Source organism: Mesoplodon mirus, assembly GCF_964341445.2.
Source record: "Mesoplodon mirus genome assembly, chromosome: 12".
In the NCBI taxonomy this organism is placed as follows: Eukaryota; Metazoa; Chordata; class Mammalia; order Artiodactyla; family Ziphiidae; genus Mesoplodon; species Mesoplodon mirus.
This window is the reverse complement of record NC_138988.1, coordinates 56,492,860-56,515,460: the sequence shown is the minus strand read 5'-3', so window position 1 is coordinate 56,515,460 and position 22,601 is coordinate 56,492,860. Positions and strand designations below refer to the sequence as shown.

Here is a 22,601-nt window from a genome sequence, read left to right as displayed (position 1 = left end):
GAAGCAGAAGCCCTGTTCTATACCATGTACTTCTAATAAACTATTTATATAAGCCCTTTTATTTGACCTACTGATTCTAACATGCTTCTTTCCAAAAATGGTTTAAGAAGGCTTATAAAAATGACAAATACAACAAAATTAATAAGGGGAAACCTAGGTTGACAGGAAGAAAGAAGGCAACTGACATAGAAGACACCTTGGAAAAATAATTCACATGGACGCTATACTAGACACATGTTTTAAAAAAAGGAAAAACTTCCTTGCTGGATATTTAGATGAAAATTGAAGGCATAAGTGAACTACTGTTTGAATGGCAGGGCTGAGTAGCTGCAATAGACTCTGGCCCATGACGCCTATAATACTTACTGCTGGCCCTTCACACAGGAAGAGGGGCTGCACCGTGTTTGCTCATACTGTTTTCCCCAACTGAGCGTTTCTCTCCATTAGATTTTTGATAGGAGGAATAGGTATGAGATAATTCAGTAAATTTTGGAAGCCAAATGAGCAAACAATGAAGTCAAATGAGTCTGTTTCATTGGGTGGAAGCATCCATGGAGAGAGGGGATGCTAACATAGCAGAACAAAAATTATCAGGTAAAACAATGCACTTATGTTACTTAAATAAAAATGATATATATATTTGAGAAAAAAAAGGGCCAAAGTAACATACATGAACTCTGATAGCTACTGTTTTTTTTTTTTTTTTTTGCGGTACGCGGGCCTCTCACTGTTGTGGCCTCTCCCGTTGCGGAACACAGGCTCCGGACGCGCAGGCCCAGCGGCCATGGCTCACGGGCCCAGACGCTCCGCGGCATGTGGGATCTTCCCGGACCGGGGCACGAACCCGTGTCCCCTGCATCGGCAGGCGGACTTCTCAACCACTGTGCCACCAGGGAAGCCCATGATAGCTAATTTTATTCTTACCCCAAGAGGATAGTTCTCTTAAAATTCTTGTCATATCAAAGACAAAGGCTGTCCAAGTTTGCCCTTAAGACAAAGTGATATTGCTGTGTATGGAAATGCATAATTCTTCATGTAAAAATCAGGATTACAGAATACTTCTGCACAACTAGCTCCCTAAAATCCTATCTAAAATATTACTGAATGTTCAAAAATTTTATCTAAGGCATCACAATATGCACCTTTCTACTGCTCAAGTTCAAGCCTGTTGTTAAGGAACAGTTAAATATTTTTTATAAATACATTGTGATCAGAAATTACATGCAGTACCCAAATAGTGTCAATCTGTTTTTAAGGTCAAATCATAACAGAAATCTATGTACCTATACAAAGTGGCCTACAGAATAGTTATTATTGTTATATAATGTATTATTATTCAATGCTGAAGGATGTTCATACCTTGAAATGCTTAGTCTTTGGAGATCTCTGCTCTTCAGATTGTCTTCCTGAGATGGATACTGTCATTGTTTAAAAAACAGTTTAAAAGTTGTAATTGTTACCTTCTATTTATTCTCAGTACTTTATTACCCTAAACGTGCTTCACCTTTTACAGAATACATCTGTAACTGTACAGCATAAAACTAGTATCTTATATTCAATTTTAATGAAATAACTCCAAATCTATACCAGGTATTTCTAAATCATTTCCAATTATTTAAAGTCAGTAATGCTTTAATTTTCTTTAAAAAATACACTTGCTCTCACATAAAAGACCTTGGAGTCTTACAAAATGTATTTCTGATGATACCAATCTGAAATCTATATTCAAAAAAGGGTAACAAATTTATCAAATTACTGTTTCTTCAGGTATAGCTGAGTGAATTGCACCAGAAAATGGAAGTTTATTGGTATTTCACTTTTTGGTATTATTACAAAGAAGTACCAAAATTTAACAGGTTATTGTTTAAAAAGATTAACATAAATTTCTTCTTTCCACAAGAAAATGACAGGGAAAGGACTTCATAAAGTCCTTATATACTTCCAAGTTTTAGTAGTTTAGGTTATAGATGACAAAAAGAACCTATAAAAGATATTTAAAAGTGGACTTAATACATTTAAGATAACTCTGTAACACACTTGTTTGCAATGCATTCAATTCAGGGTCTATAACAAATAAAAATGACTACCACAGGCACTAATTCTATTAGCAGACATGGCCACTATAAACTAAGAGAACAAAATTTAACTTTACCATTTCTTATTTATATAATCTAAATGATATTTTTTAAAGTGGAACACTAAAAAGCCAGAAAAGGACTTCACGAGTCCTCTGAGTTTGGGAGTGTAAAATATCAAAATGTACTACAGAAGTTAAAGTGTCTTTGGATCTGATTGTTCAGAAAATACCAACTAAATACTGTAAATGATTTAGTTGCATCTCAGGGAGCCCTGCGGACAGGGGAAATAGAACTGGCCCACAGGTCAGAGGAAGTCTGACCACTAACAAAGCACATAACCTTGGACATTTTCCTTTCCTGTTCCTCACAGGAAATGAAGGAATCAGATCAAGTCACTTTTCGTTTCTCTGTATAATTAATTTAAAATGTACATTTTAATTAGTGTATACTTATACATATATGCACAATGGAAACCTTCCTTGTTTTTAAAGCCAATGATAGTAAACAAAACAAAACAAAAAACCTAACAGTTTTGCTTGGTGAAGTATTTCTCCAGCTACCACCTAACAATTCAGAAAATCTAACGTAAATTAGCAAAAAGCACAAAGGAATTGTCTCTAATACTCAAAGACCCTGTCCCTGGCCAGTCGTCAGTTTGCCATGTTCTAAAGGCAGTAATGGATGTTTCCCAACTTGTGCCATCTGATGTTGGAGTTTCACATAAATGGGCCCATAGCTACAAAATCCTGGGAAACACTGTTCAAGTTCAATAGGTTCCTGTACTTCAGGACTGCTCAGAACCTTTAGTACACACAGCACACTGTGCATCTCTAAAGAGGCTGTTATTGGCTACCTTAGGCATCTACACCAACTCCATTTACTGAGCCAGTGTTTCCTATGCTTCGGTCCTAGTGTCTGTTTTTCTCAAAGGATCCACTGTTCTGAATATAAGTGGTTGGAAAACTGGAGGATACAGAAAGTAAAGAAGGCCCATAGTGGAACTGACCCTGGAACCTTGACCTCATTAATACCAAACACTCAATCAACTGAGTTCACTAAGTACTTTAAAAAAAAAAAAGCAAAGCCCCCAAAGCCCCACTATTCTGTCCATGTAGGATGCTATTTCACACTTCAGAAGGTGTTATAAAATATATGTTTCACAGAAAGTACCATCTTAAAAATATTTGTAAGTATAGCTACAGTAGATATAGGTAAGATTATTAATGTGAACATAAATTTTCTCTCCATAGCTTGCTCTTTGACTCCCATATCCAAGAGGACTCTGACCAGTAACACCTTTGAAACAAGATTGAAATGTACACATCCCACAATACCAAGATTTAAACTTGGAACCCTTGATAAATTGATAAATTTCCACTCCATCTTTCCCTGGTTCATATCTTTATATTAGTTGTGAGCATTTTTGACTTTAAATCTCCCCTCCCCCAGCCAAATAAATTCCTATGAAGAAGGGACCGTGTCTTAAATCCCCTTTTCAAAAAAAAATTCCTCCCTTACCTCACCTTCAACTCTTAAAGTTTCTTAGTCTCTCAGATTCAATTTCATCAGCAATAAAACAAGTGATTTCTAAAGTTTCTTCTACCTTCAAGTCTGCTTCTGATTTGTGAAAGATGAATTAAACTAAAAGCAAATTTATCCTCTAGCACCACCTAGTGGAAAACAAATAATAAGAACTGAACTGTATTAACACATATCACATATACACCCCTAAAGCGCTGCTTTTCTGGATTACCCTAATTAATTTTTTTGAAACACATTCACTTATTGAATACCCTATGTACTAGGCACCATGCTGCTTAGATATTTAATGTCAAGTTTATAGAAAAAAAGCTCAGTTAAATGAGTTTGCTAATGTCACAATAAGCAACATAATCATGAACCAAGTTTTTATGATTCCATGGTTCTGCTTCCTACTCTATAAGGAGATATCCATTATTTATAAAAGCTATCAAATCATTTCAAGTAGAAAGTATATACTGACAATTGTAATTCAGAGCTTCAAGATGCAGATCTTTTCCTGCAAGCACATCTTTTTAAAAGAAGCCTCTCAAGGGCTACGGCAACTGGGCTTGCAAGACAGGATGCGGGAAGCTACTAAAGGAATTGTGCGTGTAATCACGGGTGCAAAGCTTGGAAAATCAACTTCAGATGTCAAGTAGGAAAAACAATTTTTTTTTTTGCTCTAATGGGAGGTGATAGTAATTTTTATAGTGGGTGTTTCCCCTTTATCAGGTCTGGGGGCTCCAAATCAAGTTCTTAATGTCCAGTTCAGAAGAATTCACTGGGTAAAGGCCAAGGCAGGGTGCTGTATTATTCTTAATGCCTGTCTCATTCTTAACCAGTGGTCACCTTCAGTAAAGACCACATTAGAGACGAGAGACCTGTCGGCTCATCTAAGGATACTTGGGACTCAGGGCAGAGTGCTGGCTGGCAGTGAGCCACCTCCTCTTTCAGGTGGTGGCTGCTCAGAAGAACCTAGGGTGGGGATATAGCTCCTTAGTAGTGCTGGATACTCTGATGGGCAAAATGTTGACCTGAGAAATAATTATCTAAGTGGCTACCTTAGTTTGAAATACATAAGTGTATAGAATGTATATAATGGCTATTGAACTCCAGACTACTAAACTTTTCAATTTCTTGTAATAACTATTTTAAACTTTGTGTTTGGAGTATTGCTCCCACACTGCTCTGCTTCTCTACCATTCCTTCTTTTTATTCTCAGCATTGTCATGACATTGAAAACATTTATCCAAGCTTTTCTGAACCCAATGTAAAGTTGTCCCTCAGTATCCTATCCATGGGACATTGGTTCTAGGATCTGCAGTGGGTACCAAAATCTGCGTATGTTCAAGTCCCACAGTCGTCCCTCTGTATCCTCGGGTCAGCATCCATGGATTCAACCAACAATGGATAGCGTAGTCTACAACCTGTGGTGGCCTCGATCCACAGATGTGGAACCCACAGATACCAAAGACCGACTGTATACGTACTGAAAACAATCCTTGTATAAGCAGACCTCCACGGGTCACAATCCCATTGTCCAGGGATCACTGTATTAGTAGACAGACTCTGGGTGAGGACCTGAGAGGCAACTTATGTTTCAGTGGATGACTTCAGGCTAACCACACTTTAGCAGCTCAGCAGGGTTTTTGTTTTGCTCCCCACTCCCACCCCCCGCTCCGCCAACCCCAATTCTTGCATTCTCAGCTATTTGCTGAAAATTAAAGTTGCTCCAAAAGTATTAGACCTCTGAGAATTAGTGGATGCTGTAAAGTTTTGTTTTAATAATTCTAAAAGCAAGTCTCCTGTCATGTCTAAATTAATCCAATTATTTCGTTAAATGAAGTGGGAAACTTAAAAACTGAGTTCTCTTTAAACTTTACAGAGAAAAAAATGACTTAAGGAAACTGAAGGAAAGGAAGTCTGAAAGAACAGCTTTAATTAATAAACTAATAAGGTTTTTAAAAATTAGCTTTTAAACAAAAAAATCATAATTCTGGGATTATGCTAAAAGTATACAGTTATCATTTTAGCAAAAATGATTAAAGGGGAAGATAAAGGTGTATTTTCAGATAATGTGACTCTAAGTAGTTATAATTTATGTCAACTCTATGATTTAACACTTAGTTATAAATCCTACATATGATGCACACATATGCATGCTGAATTTCTCAATTTAATATTTGTAATACCGTTTGTCTGGCTTTTTGTAGCTCTATTTTGAGATCTCTACATTCTTTCCTCATCAGTTCCAGTTCTTGTTCCAGACCATGGATCTTCAGGTCACAGCTCAACTTTTCCACCTCCCAGTTGGATGAAGGTGGATTTAAATTTCTTATCACTAAAAAAAGGACGGACATTAAAATTGTTATTTCTGACTTCTACATTGGTTGCAATTCGAAAAAGATTATGCTAATAAAATGCAGGTTAAAAGAAAAACCAATATAAAACTTGAACAATTACTAAGTTTCTGAAAAACAGCAATTACTTTCAAGTATCTATGCTAGTAAGAAATCTAGCAATCTTATTTTAGAATGTATTAATTACCCCATCCCTGATTTTTGGTTTAGGATAAAGAGCAAATTTGTCAGCCTGAAACTTTAAAATATACAACACATATCAAGCATATGCTGAAATTATAGATGGATGAATAATCTATATACATCAAGGTTAAGAGTGATAAGAATTAAATGAAGTGAGTAAACTGATGCTCACTCAGCTCATCACTCCATCTAGTCCCTTTAGACAGTATAAAGTTTGACCATCAGGCCTAGAACATAACTTCCAAACAATTTTATTCATAAACATTCCACTGTACAAACTCAATACCACTGGATATGGACTAACCCTTGACTTGGTTCCTTAGGCTCTGTACATAGAAAAAGCCCCAATCAGCTGCCATGAGAGATCTCACCTCAACCTCCCATCAAAAGGTTTCTCAGAGGCCTACTCGTCAGCTTGTCTCATCAGAGTGAATGTGCATGGGAGCAGGCTAATACCCACATCTCCCACTCTTAACTTCTCAACATAGCATCTCATCTGCACATTGTAACAACCTTTAGAAATTGGGGTGGGGGGGAAGCAACTGTAACTACTCAATGACAGGGCATCTAGCAGTGGGCAAGAGGCTTTGGAGAGGATGAGGTTCTACTCCTTTCTTCATCTACTTCACTGCAAACTAGCCCTGAATAAAAACCATCAAATTTTCTCTAGGAAAAGTACAATTTATATTCAAGGAAAAGTTAAAAGTTGATATTTTGTAAAAGCAGAGCAATTAATATAAGCCTAAAAATTAAAAAGTAAGTCCTTAGGATACAGATATAGAAAACTGATCATGGATATAACACAGGAATGGAAAAATGTATTAATTGCGTTAGAATAATTATAACAAGTTTAAGTGGCCTACCCTGCTGAGTTTCCACCTCTGTCCTCAGCTGGAGGAGTTCTACTTCTTTAGATTGTAGCTGTTCATTCAATACTTTCAAAGATTCAGAGTTGTCTTTATTCTAGTTAAGTAGAGAAAATGCCAAATTACATTCAATAAAATCTATAGGTTGGTATTATACTATAAATTAATTTTCAGGTAGATGTTGAAAAAACTGATTCTAGCCTTTGAAAAGCAAGGTGGGAAATGAGCTCAGTTTTTCACTAATCTCTTTTTCTAACTTAGGACATATTCACTGGCTTTTTTAAAAAAACACAGTGATAAACTCTACTAAGTCATGATTTTTCAAAAGAAGTTAGTGGTGTTAGATGTACTTAAGACCTAAACATCAAAAAAAAAAAAAAAAGACCTAAACATAATTACATATTGAGTACTTATTTTGTACAGAAATAACTTACAAATATTCCTATCAAAATTTTCTATTTTTGCCTTGAGCATGCAGTTTTTTTTTATCTAATAAGTGTAAATATCTCTCATTTCTAACTTTAACCTCTTGAAGGAGAAAACTCATTTACAATATACAGATACCATCCTTTTCAAACCAACTTACCATTTTATCCAATTTGCTCTTCAAATTATCTCTGTCAATGCAAACCTCTCGATACGCATGGTAGGCCTTATTTACTTGTTCTCGTCCCACAGAACTTGTTTCTTCATCCTTTCGAGCTCCTATAAGCTAATGGTATAAAATTAGAAGACAAAGCTTAAGAGGATATTCTACATAAGAAAATAAGTCAGTCTTCTATGGCTCCACAACTTACCTTAATTACTCTAATGCAGGGAATAAAGCCTGGACTACAATTAAGTGAACATTTCACTTCCACACAATTAAGCTTTACTGATTAAGAAAGTAAAAAGTACAGAACAGATATTTTAAAAACTCTTCTTTCAGGCTTTTACTTAATCAGTATCTTATACTTTGTAGTAACTATTTATAATATTAATTCGTCATACTAAACACAGTACATCATTCTTTTATAGTGCTTATGTGTTTTCCAAGCCAGCACACAGTATTTAATTTCCATCATCAGAAAAGTATCAAGTTAGTGTGTACTTGACATTTTAAGGAATAGACGTGTTAGTTCAAGTCCTATATTATTCCAGAAGAGAAATTATTAGGATTGTTGGTCACAAAGTACAGAAATATTTCCAATGTTACTTATACCAAATCACATTTTTCTATTGACTTTTAGAATAAACCTAACTACAAGCTCCAAAATGTTACCTTTTGTCACTCTATCCAGTATGTCACAATTTTATTTAATAGTCATTAAGAAAATTCATACGAATACAAAGGAATTGATTATTTTTAAAACTGAGTCTTTTCTTACTTCCTCCAAATGAGTGAAACTCTACCAAGCCCTATCCTTAAGTTTTTATAACTAGATCATTTCCTTCCCCCTTTGTGCAAGCTGCTGTCTGTAACATACCACTACACTGAAGATCTAAGGATCATAAACTATGATCTGAAAAAAAATGAACTAAGTTAAACTTTAAAAATAAATAGATGCGTGAGGAAGATTTCCCAATAAATGGATGAGTGAGGAAGATTTCCCAATAAGCTAAGTAGATCTGATGATTTATAATTGAATCAGCTACCTTGCTTATGTATTCTATAACAGTTTCTGCATTAAAAGGTGTAAACAGAAGACATTAATTCATCAGTTAAATGCATTCTTATTATGTGTGTTCAAGAACAAAGAAGAATGTTGAGGTAAAGAAGATGTCAGTCCTGGTAAAATTTCAGTACTGATGAAAACATTATTAAACATATCAGAACAATGTTCCAGGAACTTCTTCCTTTGACACTTCATTTCCTTTGTTGGTATATAATTTTTTGCACATATTTAAAAATCCTGAATAAAATACATACAGCTATGAAGGTAAGGCAATCTGAAAAAAAGAGGTAAGAAAAATATTTGAACTTTAATCCCTTCATGTTGTTAATCCTATTCTGCAAATATTCACCAAGCACTATGATAAGTGAAACACAGTAGGCTAAGTAAAATACCCAGGGTTTTGAGATTAGCAGGGAGTTATCCTTAGAAATTTGGTACTCATGGAAGACAGAGCAGAAAAATATTTAAAGTTTTAAATGCTTTGAATTATTAAGTCACAAACATAATGAAGGTAGTAAATAGATAAATTACCTTTTCTTCCAAAACTCTTATTCTTTTTTTTAAGAAAGAGTTCTCTTTCTCTGAATCCTTAAGTCGTTTTTTGATGTCTTCATATGCAGTGACAAGGGCAAAATGTGAAGCAACAGATTCATCTCCTGAATATAGTGAGACTGGAGTCACTGTATCTCTCCTATGGGCTTTTTCATGATTCAGAATGCAGATATCATCTTCTACCAGTGCATCCATGACAGCTATTTAAAAACATAAAACAGAATGTCTCATTGAATAAATGAGCAGAAAAAAGAAGGTATATTTAGAATAATGTGAATATTGGGGAAATGTTTAAAAACTCCTATTTCTTTTTCATTTTTTGAGATACAGTTGATGTATAATACTATGTAAGTTTCAGGTGTACAACACAGTGATTCACAATTTTAAAGGTTATATTCCATTTATAATTATTATAAAGTATTAGCTATATTTCCTGTGCTATACAATATATCCTTATAGATCATTTTATACATAGTAGTTTGTACCTCTTAACTTCCTACCCCTATCTTGCCCCTCCCCCATTCCCTCTCCTCACTGGTAACCACTACTTTGTTCTCTATACCTGTTTCTCTGTTATATTCACTAGTTTATTTTTTAGATTTCACATATAAGTGATACCATACAGTATTTGTCTTTCTCTGTCTGACTTGTTTCACTAAGCATAATACCCTCCAAATCCATCCATGTTGTTGCAAATGGCAAAATTTCATTCTTTTTTATGGCTGAGTAGTACTCATTCCATTGTACATATATACCACATCTTTTTTTCTCCATTCATCTGTCGATGGACACTTAGGTTGCTTGCTTCCACATCTTGACTATTGTAAATAGTACTATGAACACTGGGGTGCATGTATCTTTCTGAATTAGTGTTTTTACTTTTTTGGATATATACCCAGGAGTGAACTTGCTGGGTTATATGGTAACTCTATTTTTAGTTTTTTGAGAAACCTTCATACTCTTTCCACAGTAGTTGCACCAATGGCTTCTTGATGATAGCCATTCTGACAGATGTGAGATGATATCTCATTGTAGTCTGAATTTGCATTTCTCTGACGATTAATGATGTTGAGCATGTTTTCCTGTGGCTGTTGGCCATCTGTATTTGGAAAAATGTCTATTCAGGTCTTCTGTCCATTTTTTAATCAGGTTGTTTGTTTTTTTGATGTTGAGTTGTATGAGGTGTTTACATATTTTGGATATTAACCCCTTATCGGTCATAACACTTGGAAATATTTTCTCCCATTCAGTAGGTTGTCTTTTCATTTTGTGGATTATTTCCTTTGCTGTGAAAAAGCTTTTAAATTTATTTAGGTCCCATTTGTGAATTTCTGCTTTTGTTTCCTTTGCTTTAGGAGATAGATCCAAAAAAAAAATACTGCTATGAATTATGTCAAAGAGTGTTCCGACTGTTCTCTTCTTTATAGTTTCAGGTTTTACATTTAAGTCTTTAATCCATTTTGAGTTTATTTTTGTATATCTTGTTAGAGAATGTTCTAATTTCATTCTTTTATATTAACTGTCCAGTTTTCCCAGCAACAGTTATTGAAGAGACTGTCTTTTCTCCATTGTTAAAAATTTTTTTGTTTTTTACTTAAGTATAGTTGATTTACAATGTTCTGTTAGCTTCAGGTATACAGCACAGTGATTCAGTTTATGTATATATAATATGCACACACACACACACACACACACACATGCCTGTAATGTTTGTTTTGCTTTATTTCAGACAACATGAATACTAAGGGAAGGTTTTGTTTGTTGTTTTCAGGGTCTGGTCTTCCATCATTGTCTATTTGCTTTTCTGATTTTATAACTGAAAGCTTCCAATTGCTCTCAACTAAAGTCAGAGTTTGGCATGTCCACTGATTTGTTTATATCTAGGATTATAGGAAAGTTAGGCAAAAATAAATGTGTTTACTACAAATCTGAGTAGTTGAAACCTATGATTCAGTCATTCTTCACCAACACCAATTTAACAATTTCTAACCATGTAGGCCAACTCCTTAAGTTAGATTCTTTGCCAGTTTATCAAGAAAGTCGAAAAATACCCCAATATCCTACAATATCCCCCCAAAATGGCAGATCCTCATAACCATAATTAACTCCTGCTGCTTCCAGTACAAAACTGCACTTTCTCCTAATGATGGATAAAGAGTAAAGTTTTCTTCCTCTGAAGGGTTTACTTTTTCTTCTCTGGATTCAACTCTGTTCCAAAATAACAGTAAACATAATTCGAATCACATTGCTAGTAGCTGAAATCCTCATATTTCCTTTCCAAAAGGAAAGTATGGGTTATTCCCATACTGCAAACCTCAAGTAGGCATATGTGTCTCTATCTAAGACTCTTTCACACACACATTATATCTTAAAAGAGGAACAAGCAGAATAAGAGCACATGGCTAGTGGATGCAGTCTAGCTTAAGGAGAAGTAAAAGTGTGCCTATCTTAGACATCTGACTTAAAATGTCTTAATATCCAACCAAATGGACAGGATTTACTCAACTGGAATCATTCTTTTTTTCCCTAAAGACAGCTGAAAAACAAACTGCTCTACAGAGTTGAAACAGGTGGTGTCCCACAGTTTGTGCACTTTGAGGATCCAAGCCTGTATGCTTTTGCTTTACACAAAGTTCTAACTAGGTCAGCAGTGTGACTTCCTACTCATTCATTTTTATCATGAAACAATCATTTACTCAGCAAGGAAAACCCAATGTGGGAGACGGCTGTGCAGTAAAATAATTGTTATGCCATAAAGGGAAGTAATATATTTGAGATAATACAGAATGCTATGAGGATTGAGGGGTGGGGAGGAGGAGGAATTTTTAAAGAAGGTACCGGGAAAGATCAAATGACTCTTAACCCTGCATTCTTAGGTGAAGAGTGTGGTTATTTTTATTGTACTTTCTGTACTTAAACACTAACAGTTTGCTAACTTCCAGCAGGGGTAACAAGTTCAAGGGCCTGAAAGAGTGCGGAAAAAGAATGAGGAGGGGAATGACAAGAGATGAGATTGGAAAAACAGAATGGAGACCAATGGAGGTTGTCCTTTACGATAAAGAGACTATAGGATTTGGTCCCTATTCTGTGGAATTTAAGAAAAACCTGGACATGATTCAAGAATGTGAGAAATACTTATACAACAACTATAAAATATATTCGTAATCAAATGAACTACTTAGTATTATGCTAAGTGTTTTACAAATGTTATCCCCATTAACTCTCATGATTACCCTATGAGGTAGGAAAATCTTATTACACCCATTTCACAGATGGAAAAACTGGGACCCATAAAGGTTATGAAGTTTAACCAAGATCAGCACAAAAACTTGGATTTCAGAGCCTGAACTATTAGTACTTTTCCCTCCCCACTGAATCTTTTTTTTTGTGTGTGCGGTACGCGGGCCTCTCACCGTTGTGGCCTCTCCCGTTGCGGAGCACAGGCCCCAGGCACGCAGGCTCAGTGGCCATGGCTCACGGGCCCAGCCTCTCCGCGGCATGTGGGATCTTCCTGGACCGGGGCACGAACCCGTGTCCCCTGCATCGGCAGGCAGACTCTCAACCACTGCGCCACCAGGGAAGCCCACCCAATGAATCTTTTACACACTAAATTCATCAAGAACTACAAAAGTAGGAACCTTTTGGAAGGTTTTTAAGTACCTTATATGGAAGGGAGTGTAATGATTTAACAATGTCACATTTTATAAAGTATGATAACTGGTCATTTTTAGGATAAAATGTGTAGTCAGATTGCTTATTTTATATACTTATATTTGTTGCCTATTTTATTTATAAATCACCCAAAGTTGCATATGGTCTCTCTCTAAATACAAGAAAACATTATTTGCCTAAAATAGCTTTTTTCAAGTTTTATGTCATTATTCTATACACTATAAACATGACTTGGAATAAACTGTCCTAAAAAATTGCTTATCTGTCTTAAAAAGTATATGAGAAATAGCCAAGCACACCAAAGAGAAAATCCACTTGCATCACAGATATGCATCAAATTTTAATAGTTGTCATTTAAATTTGTTATGAAATGAGAATGAAAAATTTAATTTATATCCTTGCAAAAATAAATATAAAATCACATAAGTATCAGAAATATTAATGCTTATCATATTACTCCATACACACCCCACTTCTGGAGATTAAAAGCTGCAGGGCCAGGAAAATGAGATCTCAGAAAGGTACAAATAATAGAAGGCAGATATCCCACTGTATTTATTGCTATACTGAAAGGAAAACTGCTAGCAAAGTAAAAAAATAGGTTATGTGTAACCTTTGGCTTTATTGCTAATGCAAGCATCCTTCCTCAACCTTATTTCTACAGAGAAGTAAAGGGAGCTGCAGTAGCCTACCTCACAGTAAAGTAAGATTCAGTTTTATATACTTTGTGATGAAATGCCTCTTCATGGGTATCCAAAGTATCTGGCCCGGAAAATTTGATTTTCTGCATAAATGGTAAAAGCCTAATTGGCTATTATTATACTTAAACTAGACGAAGCTAGCTTTAACATTTGCGAAAATTTATACTGTATCTAACCTTATTTACCATAACTTAAACTATCTTAAAATAACAAACCTGTGTTTACTTTAATCTTTAAAAAGTGAGTACCATGAGCAGAATATTATTATCAAAGATTAGAATGATCAAAAGATTAGACAGTATTTTAAATAGCCTAGCAGGAATTGATAATATTAATTTTTAAAACTTAACAAATGTCAAAAATATTATCCCAAGATTAAGTGGGCCTCTCTCTACCATGAAAGTCAATGATAAATGTATCCTACAGGAACATGCAACACAAAAAATGGTCTTTTACAAGAATATTCTAAGAAACTGGAGCTGACCTAGAGCAGTGTTTGCAAAGTGAGGAATGGACAACTGCCTTAGAATCATTTAGCCTTCTCTTCAAAACTACTGATTGCTAGGCTCCAGTGCAGATCTATGCAAATCAGAATGTTGGGGTGAAAATCATCAAACTGAACTGTCAGTAATCAGTCCATGTGACTTTAAGTCCCATTCCAATTTAAGGACCGCTACTGTAGTGGAAACAGAGCTAAGTGGAGACTACGTGATTTACAGAATCCCGATGATAACTAGTACTCTTAAACATTTGTGGGCACGGTTAGTTCTATGTTATCAGTTGGTAAACATCACCTAACTTTTCTTTTTTTTTTTTGAACATCTTTATTGGAGTATAATTGCTGTACAACAGTGTCATCACCTAACTTTTGCATGGAGATTTTGTTCTTATTACAGAAAGTTACTTCATATTCATCATTTCATCTTACCACAATAATAAAGGAGAGTGAGATATATTTATCTATAGACAAATAAATTTATATATAATCATGAAAACATTTTATATATTTGGCAATTAGATTTTGTTTCTTTTCAGGTTTACGTAAGAGAAGTACAAATTAAAAGAGAATTAGAGGGCTTCCCTGGTGGCGCAGTGGTTGAGAGTCCGCCTGCCAATGCAGGGGATGTGCCCCGGTCCGGGAAGATCCCACATGCTGCGGAGCGGGTGGGCCCGTGAGCCATGGCCGCTGGGCCTGCGCGTCCGGAGCCTGTGCTCCGCAACGGGCGAGGCCACAACAGTGAGAGGCCCGCGTACCGCAAAAAAACGAAAAAAAAAAAAAAGAGAGAATTAGAAAGGACTGAGGTGAAAGATGTTGACAATTGCTGAGAACAATGAAATTCCCAAGAACGATTAAAAGTTGTTGTGATCACCCAATTCCAGTGTGGGGGAGGAGGCATTTCCACACCATCAGCAAGCGATGCTCTGGACACCAGCTGGGTGCCCTACAATTCAACTCAATTCTGACACAGTCTACCTAAAGATGGCATGGGATTCCACACATAAAGGGCTCAGTCCCACAAGACTTCCCTCTACTAAAGAAGCCAACGGCAAGCCCAAGTTGCTACCTGTACTTCTGAGGGACCAGCTGCAAACTGGAGGTTCCAATGATGCCCTCCAATTCAGGATGCCAATCACCAAGTCCAGGTTGTTACCTGTACTTCTGATCAACTGGCTGTAAATCAGAGGTGCCCACACGTTCTTGAATTTGATTAACTTGCTAGAGCAGCTTAGAGAACCAAAGAAACCCATTTACTCACTTGATTACTGTTTATTATGAAGGATATTAAAGGGTATGAATCAACAGCCACGTGTAGAGATACACAGGGCCAGGTGCTAACAAAGGAGCTTCTGGCCTCCTGGAGTTTGGGGCCAGCATGGTGGCATGTGGAAATGTTCTGGTTCACCAACCTGGAAGCTCTCTAAACCCTCCCCTCTTTGGGTTTTTATGGAGGCCTCATTACATAGGCATGATTGATTAAATCACTGGCAACTGATTCAACATATCTCACCCTCCCACCCTCCATCCCCCAGGTCAATGGGACTGAAAGTTCTAATTCTCTAATCACCTGGTGAGTTCCCCTGGCAACCAGCCCTCATCCTGTGGTGCCTTCCAAAAGTTCACCTCATTAACATAAATCCAGTCAAGGTGGAAAGTCTCCTGTTATAAGTAACAAGATATCCATTTATGTCACCTTGATGTCTCTGAAAAGGTTTCAGAAACTGAGGACAAGAGACCAAATATTATGGCAAAAGATGCTCCCATGGCTCTTATCCCTCAGGTAATTCCAAGCGTTTGGGGAGCTGTGGGCCAAGGAACCATGGATGAAGACCAAATGTATATGAGAAATATATTTTGGTCAGCTGAGTGACCACATATGTTTTTCTTACAAATCACAATATCACAATATTAATGGAGAAAGATGGGCACAATCTGACAGATGAGGTGGGTAGAAAAGAGAATAGCAGTTGCTGAAGGCTAGGGAAGAGATGTAAAAAGAAGAAGAAAAAAATTCAAACATTATTGATCAGAATTCATCTTAGGAGACCATAAATTTCAGTCTTTTCTACAATCAACTTTGAGAGGACCCTCAGTTGAGGTATGCTATACATACTGGGGTGTGAGAGACTAGAAAACATAGAATTATTTTCTGACACCAGATTAGTCTTTTTTCTAGGAAAAAAATGATTATCCTGTTGTATTTAATCACCTTAATATTTCCTATTTATTGCTCACTAACCATGTGACAGGTACTACTGCTTCTGCATAGTAGGGGAGAATTCACCACCCCCCCAAAATATGTCTCTTTGGTTATGTTCTAAGAAACAAGAGAGGTGAGGAAAAACTGTTAAGACCAAGTAGGAGTTACCGTTTTGTAAGAAACATTCACATTTATAAGGGAAATATCCATTTGTGAGGTTGTTTCCCTCTCTCTTCCAGAAAGCGGAGGATGACCAAACGTCTAGAAACTCTTATAACAACCTTATCCTTGTTTACCGTGCTTATTCTAGGAACCTCCCATAACTGACTCTTCCCCACCCTTAACATCCCCTTTTGTCTTTAGCTGAGAATGGTAATATTTAAGGCGAGGGCTTTGACCATTTTGGCAAGTTACTCAGTTCTCCTGGGTCTCTCCCATGTATATGTATTAGTAAACTTTTGTTTCATTTTCTCCTGTTAACCTACCCTCGTGTCAATTTAATTCTTAGACCAGCCAAAGGAACCTGGAAGGTGATATGATAAACTTCATATTTTATGGAAAGACAAGAAAAATTTAAACATAAAAGTTTTCTCTGCCCCTTTGGACCTCCTCCCTTCCCTTTAGTGTTGTGTTGTGCATCCGCATTAACCAGACCTCCTTAGGAGATAACTTCCTTCTTAATCTTTAAGGGGCCATGATGACCCCATGACCCACTACTCACTTTGTACTGGCAGATCTGGATTGTATAAACTGTCAGTAACACATCATTTAGAGTATAACCCTTCGTCTCAAAAACATGTAACTCTGCTTTGACCTCTAATGGGTGGAGCAGCCCTCAGAGCATTCTAAAAGACTGTCTCCCAGTACAATCACCAGGTTGGCTCAAATAATATTTCCTATTTCTTTCTTAGATAGACTATTGATTAATCTTTTTGTTGACATGCATGTCTTACCACCAGAGGACACCTGGCATCTACTGTGAACCAGTGCTCAGTACCAGCATGGGCTCATTAAGCCCCACCAGCTCAGATGTTCTGATGAGTTCTGATATTCAGATCTCATTACGTTTAAGTGATGATCCTAAAAATTTTATTCAGGCTGTTTTTACTTAAGACTTGGGAGTCTTAAGGGTAACCGGTGCATTTCCCAGGCAGGGGACCTAAGGGGATCTGGGCTGGGCAGGAGGCCCAGGGAAACATAGGTGGCTGGGTTTTTGTTAGAGTTAAATTTAAAAAAACAAGTCAATATATGGTCTGAACAAAACTTCTGCTAGTGAAATGAGAAAGTGAATTAATTCAGGTCTGAAGAACAAGGGACATCTGCTCCTTCCAGCCACAAAGAAGTCTCAAGTGACTGAGAACCTAGTGGAAGTATCTGAGGATCAACCCTCGTGATGTCGCAGTCCTACAGGGGACCCCACTACAACCATTAAATACTGCTCTTCCAGAGGCGCACACTAGAAAGACTGATTGTCTTGTGCTCTTGATGCTGAGAACTCGGCCTCTTGTGCACCAGTGCCAAATCGAATCTCGGAGACAGTGTTCTGAGTGAAGCAGAAGAGAATAGCTTTATTGCTTTGCCAGGCAAAGGGGGACAAAGCAGGCTCCTGCCCCAAAAAACTGTGTGTCCTGACCTGGGAGGATATGATGAGGAGTTTATAGCAATGGTTCAAGGGTGAGGTTGCTGATAGAATTAGGGTGTGCCTCCTCTAATCTGGTCTCAGGTAATCTGCTTAATGAGCTGCTCTGGTTCCTTTAATGTAGTCTCAGGTGGTCTTTCTCTGGTATGAAGAATGCTGACATTTTAAAGAGCTTAAAGACATTGTTATGTGTATCCCTTGAGGTGGCACCAGGACCCTTCCCCAAGGCTGCACAATTGTTTCTTGGCTGCTCCTCCCTTGTCTCTGCATCCCCTCCCTTCCTGGATTAGTAACTGTTCAAATCTGCCCTCTGGAACTCAGGGAGAGTCATGGAGGCTGGAGTTAAGAAACAGGGTACAGGAAGGCTTCCGTGCCCAGAAGCCCCACACTGTCTTGCTCAGTTTCACTATGAGCACTCTCAGAGGCTTTACTGGGGGAGGGAGAAACCGAGACACATAGAAGAGTAGAACTAATCCAAGAGTAACTCTTCAGGGAGCGAGAGAGAAGCAGCACACATCCCATCCACCTTTCTATCCTCAGAAAGTTGTTCAGAGCATATCTCATATCTGAATTAGACTACCAAATTCATAATGGGAAACTGTGCCTTAAAGGCCAAACAGCTCCTAGACATACTGCCACCTACGGGGATGCCAGCTGGGTTTATGTATGCTTGCAAGTGCTTACTTAATTGAGAATTAAAGAATATCCTGCCCTGAAACAGCCAAGATGGGGCTCTTTTTTGGCTTTCCAAAACTGATTTTTGCATGCAGTTAGAAAAAGCCAGCAGAAGCTAAGTTCTTACCCCGTCAGTCAGTCTCCTGGAACACTGCCTACAGGGTCTACTGGAAATGAGTGTTAAGAGTTTTTCTAAAATTAGATTAGCATGAGAAAATATTTGTAGGGCTAGCTCCTCAGTTCCTTTGAATTAGGAAGACTTGTAAATTGTTGAAGTTTTAGAGAGCTCTCATCTTAAATTATTTTATCTATTTTAATTGGCATGCAGAAGCCCCAGAAGGCTTCAAAATGCCAAAACAGCTTCATTGAAAGACTTGTTGTAGAAGGCTAATGAAATATTAATGTTATAACAAGTACCTAAAATAAACAAAAAAATCCTTTAAGACTGATGATCCGTGGTCAGGAACTAAGATCCCACATGCTTGTGCAGCATGGCCAAAAAAAAAAAAAAGACTGACATAACTACTGCTCTCCTCTAACCTCCTTCAAGTACTCACTCATTCTAGTAATCCTCTGTCGGAATTGCCTTCCACTCTGAAGACACTATTAAGTGGTTACCATTAGAAATGGAATCACCCGAGGCTGTAACTGAGCCTGTTCAGATCAGAGGCCAACTGAGGGCCATAGTTAAAGAATTTCTTAAACCCAGGAAGGATCCTCAAAAGTTTCTGTAAATGGATTACCAAGATGCGAGGCCACTGGTTTGACTAAATTGACCAGAGCTGATATTCAGAGCCTGATAGGAATTTTTTTTTTGGCGTTCTCCTCTAAGCTCAGTGAGGAAAAGAACATTCCAACATAGGTGGATGGGTAGGTCTTGATATCATTGCTGTGGCCATCCAATTCTTTGAGTAATTAAAAACAGCTGTCTTTTTTTTTTTTTTTTAAATTACAAATCCAGTCTCTACAGAACCAGAGGTGTGGCTCCACAAACAATTTAAAGTCCACCAGTCCTTTTACCACTCCCAAAACCTCCCTTTGGTTTTTGGCTAAAATACCACTGGTTTTTAATCTGTGCTTTCCAGATACAAGGAAACCCTTCCCCTGGATCTAATTATGACTTATAGCAATTTGGTAAATTACACCTTTGTAAGTAGAATTGAAACATTTATCTTTTCTCTCTATCCAACCGTTCCCTCTAGAAATGGGAAACTCTTAGGTTCCCAGCACCTTTATCAGGTAAATAAGGAAGGCCACCTCCTGATAGGTACAGGAATCTCAAGGTATTTTGGGGATCTCAAAAAGAGAGAACTTCACCCAAATCTACAGATATTGCAGGCAGAATCTGTGGCAAGTCTTTGGTGTAATTTATCTGGCCTTGAGAGGTCTTTTAAAGGTTTAATCTAAGATTCCTTATGAAAAGTTCCAACACAGCCCATTTATGAGTCTATGCGGTCAATTACAGACTTATTTTGCAAACAAATTAATATGGCTATATTTGGTAGAAATAAGGGTAATTTTAGAGAGAAAAACATTATGCTTCAGTGGATATTAAATTCTAGTTTTGCTAAATGAGGCTTTTTTTTTATATTTACCGCCTAAGACTCGCTTCTTAGATGGCTCCTTGTTGTTATGCTTTATTACTGTAAAGTTTAATTGAATTATTAAAACAACACTCTAGTTTGTTTCTAAAGCTGATCACAATAATCTATTTTTTCTTTTCTTTCTTTTTTTTTTTTTTACTTGCTGTATGCGGGCCTCTCACTGTTGTGGCCTCTCCCGCTGCGGAGCACAGGCTCCGGATGCGCAGGCTCAGCGGCCATGGCTCACGGACCCACCCGCTCCGCAGCATGTGGGATCTTCCCAGACCAGGGCACGAACCCGCGTCCCCTGCATCGTCAGGCGGGCCCCCAACCACTGCGCCACCAGGGAAGCCCACAATAATCTATTTTTGGATGAAGATCAGATTCACCGTGACCTGCAACCAGGAGATTATGCACACTGGAAAAGACATCAGATGAAAGACCCTGTACAGCCATGTTGGACGGGGCCATATCAGGCTTCCTCTCCTGAATGAACTGTAACTCCTATCTCTGACACCCGACTTTGACTAACTAGGACCAGCACTACCAGACCAGAACAAGAAGACAATGACATCTGAAGTAGACAGCTGACGCAAGATGACCCAGGCCTGCACACTATTACTTTGACAATTGCTCACACTTTTGCTTATAAATCCAATGTATTTTTTCCCTGGGCTCAATCATTTGCGAGTTTCAAAAAATCAATCCAAACAAACCATAGGTTTGTGGACCTATGTCCAGTACTCCTAGGTTTCCTTGGAGGATTTCACCTCTCCAAGGCTCTAACTGGATGGCCCTTATTTTATTTTAGAAGAAACTCTAGTATTGTGCAAGCTACCCACTACCTTCAATATCACTAAGTGGGACCCTCTTATCTGGCCAATTAATGACACCTGTCCTGAACGTGCCCATAAACACTCCTTTTCACTAGATGAAAAGATATTGGGTAGCTCCTAATGGGACCTAATGGACTCACGGAACAAGTTTATGGCCTTGGCTCTCTCCAGGATGGTTAGAAAGATGTGCAACTGGTTTCCCTTGGGCTAAAGGTCACCTATGGGTAGCCTTGGAAACAGCCACTGCCAATTTGCCTTTAATGCTAGTGTGCTGGGTTTCTATCACTTTTCCAATAGTGTGACCATTTGGCCGAGATATTTGTTAACTCATAACACACATGAAGAGTCAAATTTCCACTCTGAATACTCCTCTTCCCAGTTTAGAAAAAAAAATAGGAAAATGTTTTGATTTAGGAGGATCTTGGCTTAAACGTTTACTACTGACACTGTTACTCCTATTGTCAATCCTATATAGCTCTCTATAAATTAATGAACATGTACAATGCACCTGCAAGGTAGAACTGGCATAAGTCCTATTGGACAACTGGAATTGACCATTAGTCCTTGACAGACATCTCACTAGTACCACTCCCTAAAACAAGCTATTAAGACCCAACACCAAAGGACATGATGGACCCAGGGCACGTAAGCAACCACCCTGGCATAAGGCAACCAAATATTTGATCACCTAATGCTATCAAAAGATTAAAGATCAAAAGGGGGAACTGATGAGATAAAATTCATATTTTATAGAAGACAAGAAAAATTTAAACATAAAATTTTTCTCTACCCTTTTGGGCCTCCTCCCTTCCCTTTGGTGTGTGTTATGCATCTGCATTAACCAGACCTCCTTAGGAGATAACCTCCTTCTTAATCTCGTAAGAGGCCACAATGACCCATGACTCATTACTCACTTTGTACATTTAGATCTGGATTGTGTAAACTGTCAAAATATGTCACTTGACATATAATCCTTTGTCTCAAAAACTTATATATAACTATGCTTTGACCTCTAAGGGGCGGAACAGTCCTTAGAGCATTCTTAAAGACTGTCTCCTGGATTATAATCCTCAGGTTGGCTCCGATAATATTAAGGTAGAGAAAAATTTCTTCTGGACAGCATGCATTTTCCTACTTCTCAGGTAGGTATTATTTTCCTAATTTATAAACAAATCTTAGAAAAATTAAAAGACCTTACCTACACCTACATAAAGAATCAGCAGCAAAGGTGAGAATGTGAACCCAGATAAGCCATCTTCCAAATTTATGCTTTTGACACCACATTCTGAGAGGCAACACAAAATTGATTCTTATTTTCCCAAGAAGAATCTGGACAAGGCAGAACTCAGTGGTAGAAAGAACAATGGCTTGAGATTCCGAAACCCAGACTCTAGTCTAAGATCTGCCACCTTTATTATTGATTAGTTTACCTCTCCAGATCTAAGTGTTCCCACTAATAAAACGCCAGGGTTGAACTACATCACTGAGATGCTGCCCTTCCTATATTGTGAAGGCAAACAATGTGAATACAGTATGGCAACCTCAACAGATAGAAGGGAATTCACTTTTACCAGGAACTGA

General features: G+C 37.6%; 1 protein-coding gene across 1 annotated transcript in view; it reads right to left on the bottom strand.

The window, feature by feature from the left end:
- AZI2 (5-azacytidine induced 2) overlaps nt 1-22,601 on the bottom strand; it is a 34,012-nt gene that overhangs the window by 8,890 nt on the left and 2,521 nt on the right. The window contains exons 2-6 of the mRNA XM_082639466.1: nt 9,195-9,415; nt 7,595-7,720; nt 7,006-7,105; nt 5,792-5,940; nt 1,360-1,418 (exon numbers count right to left, since the gene is read on the bottom strand). Coding sequence (XP_082495592.1) covers nt 1,360-1,418; nt 5,792-5,940; nt 7,006-7,105; nt 7,595-7,720; nt 9,195-9,410 — 650 coding nt within the window. The 5' untranslated portion in view covers nt 9,411-9,415. The remainder of the gene's footprint in view (nt 1-1,359; nt 1,419-5,791; nt 5,941-7,005; nt 7,106-7,594; nt 7,721-9,194; nt 9,416-22,601) is intronic.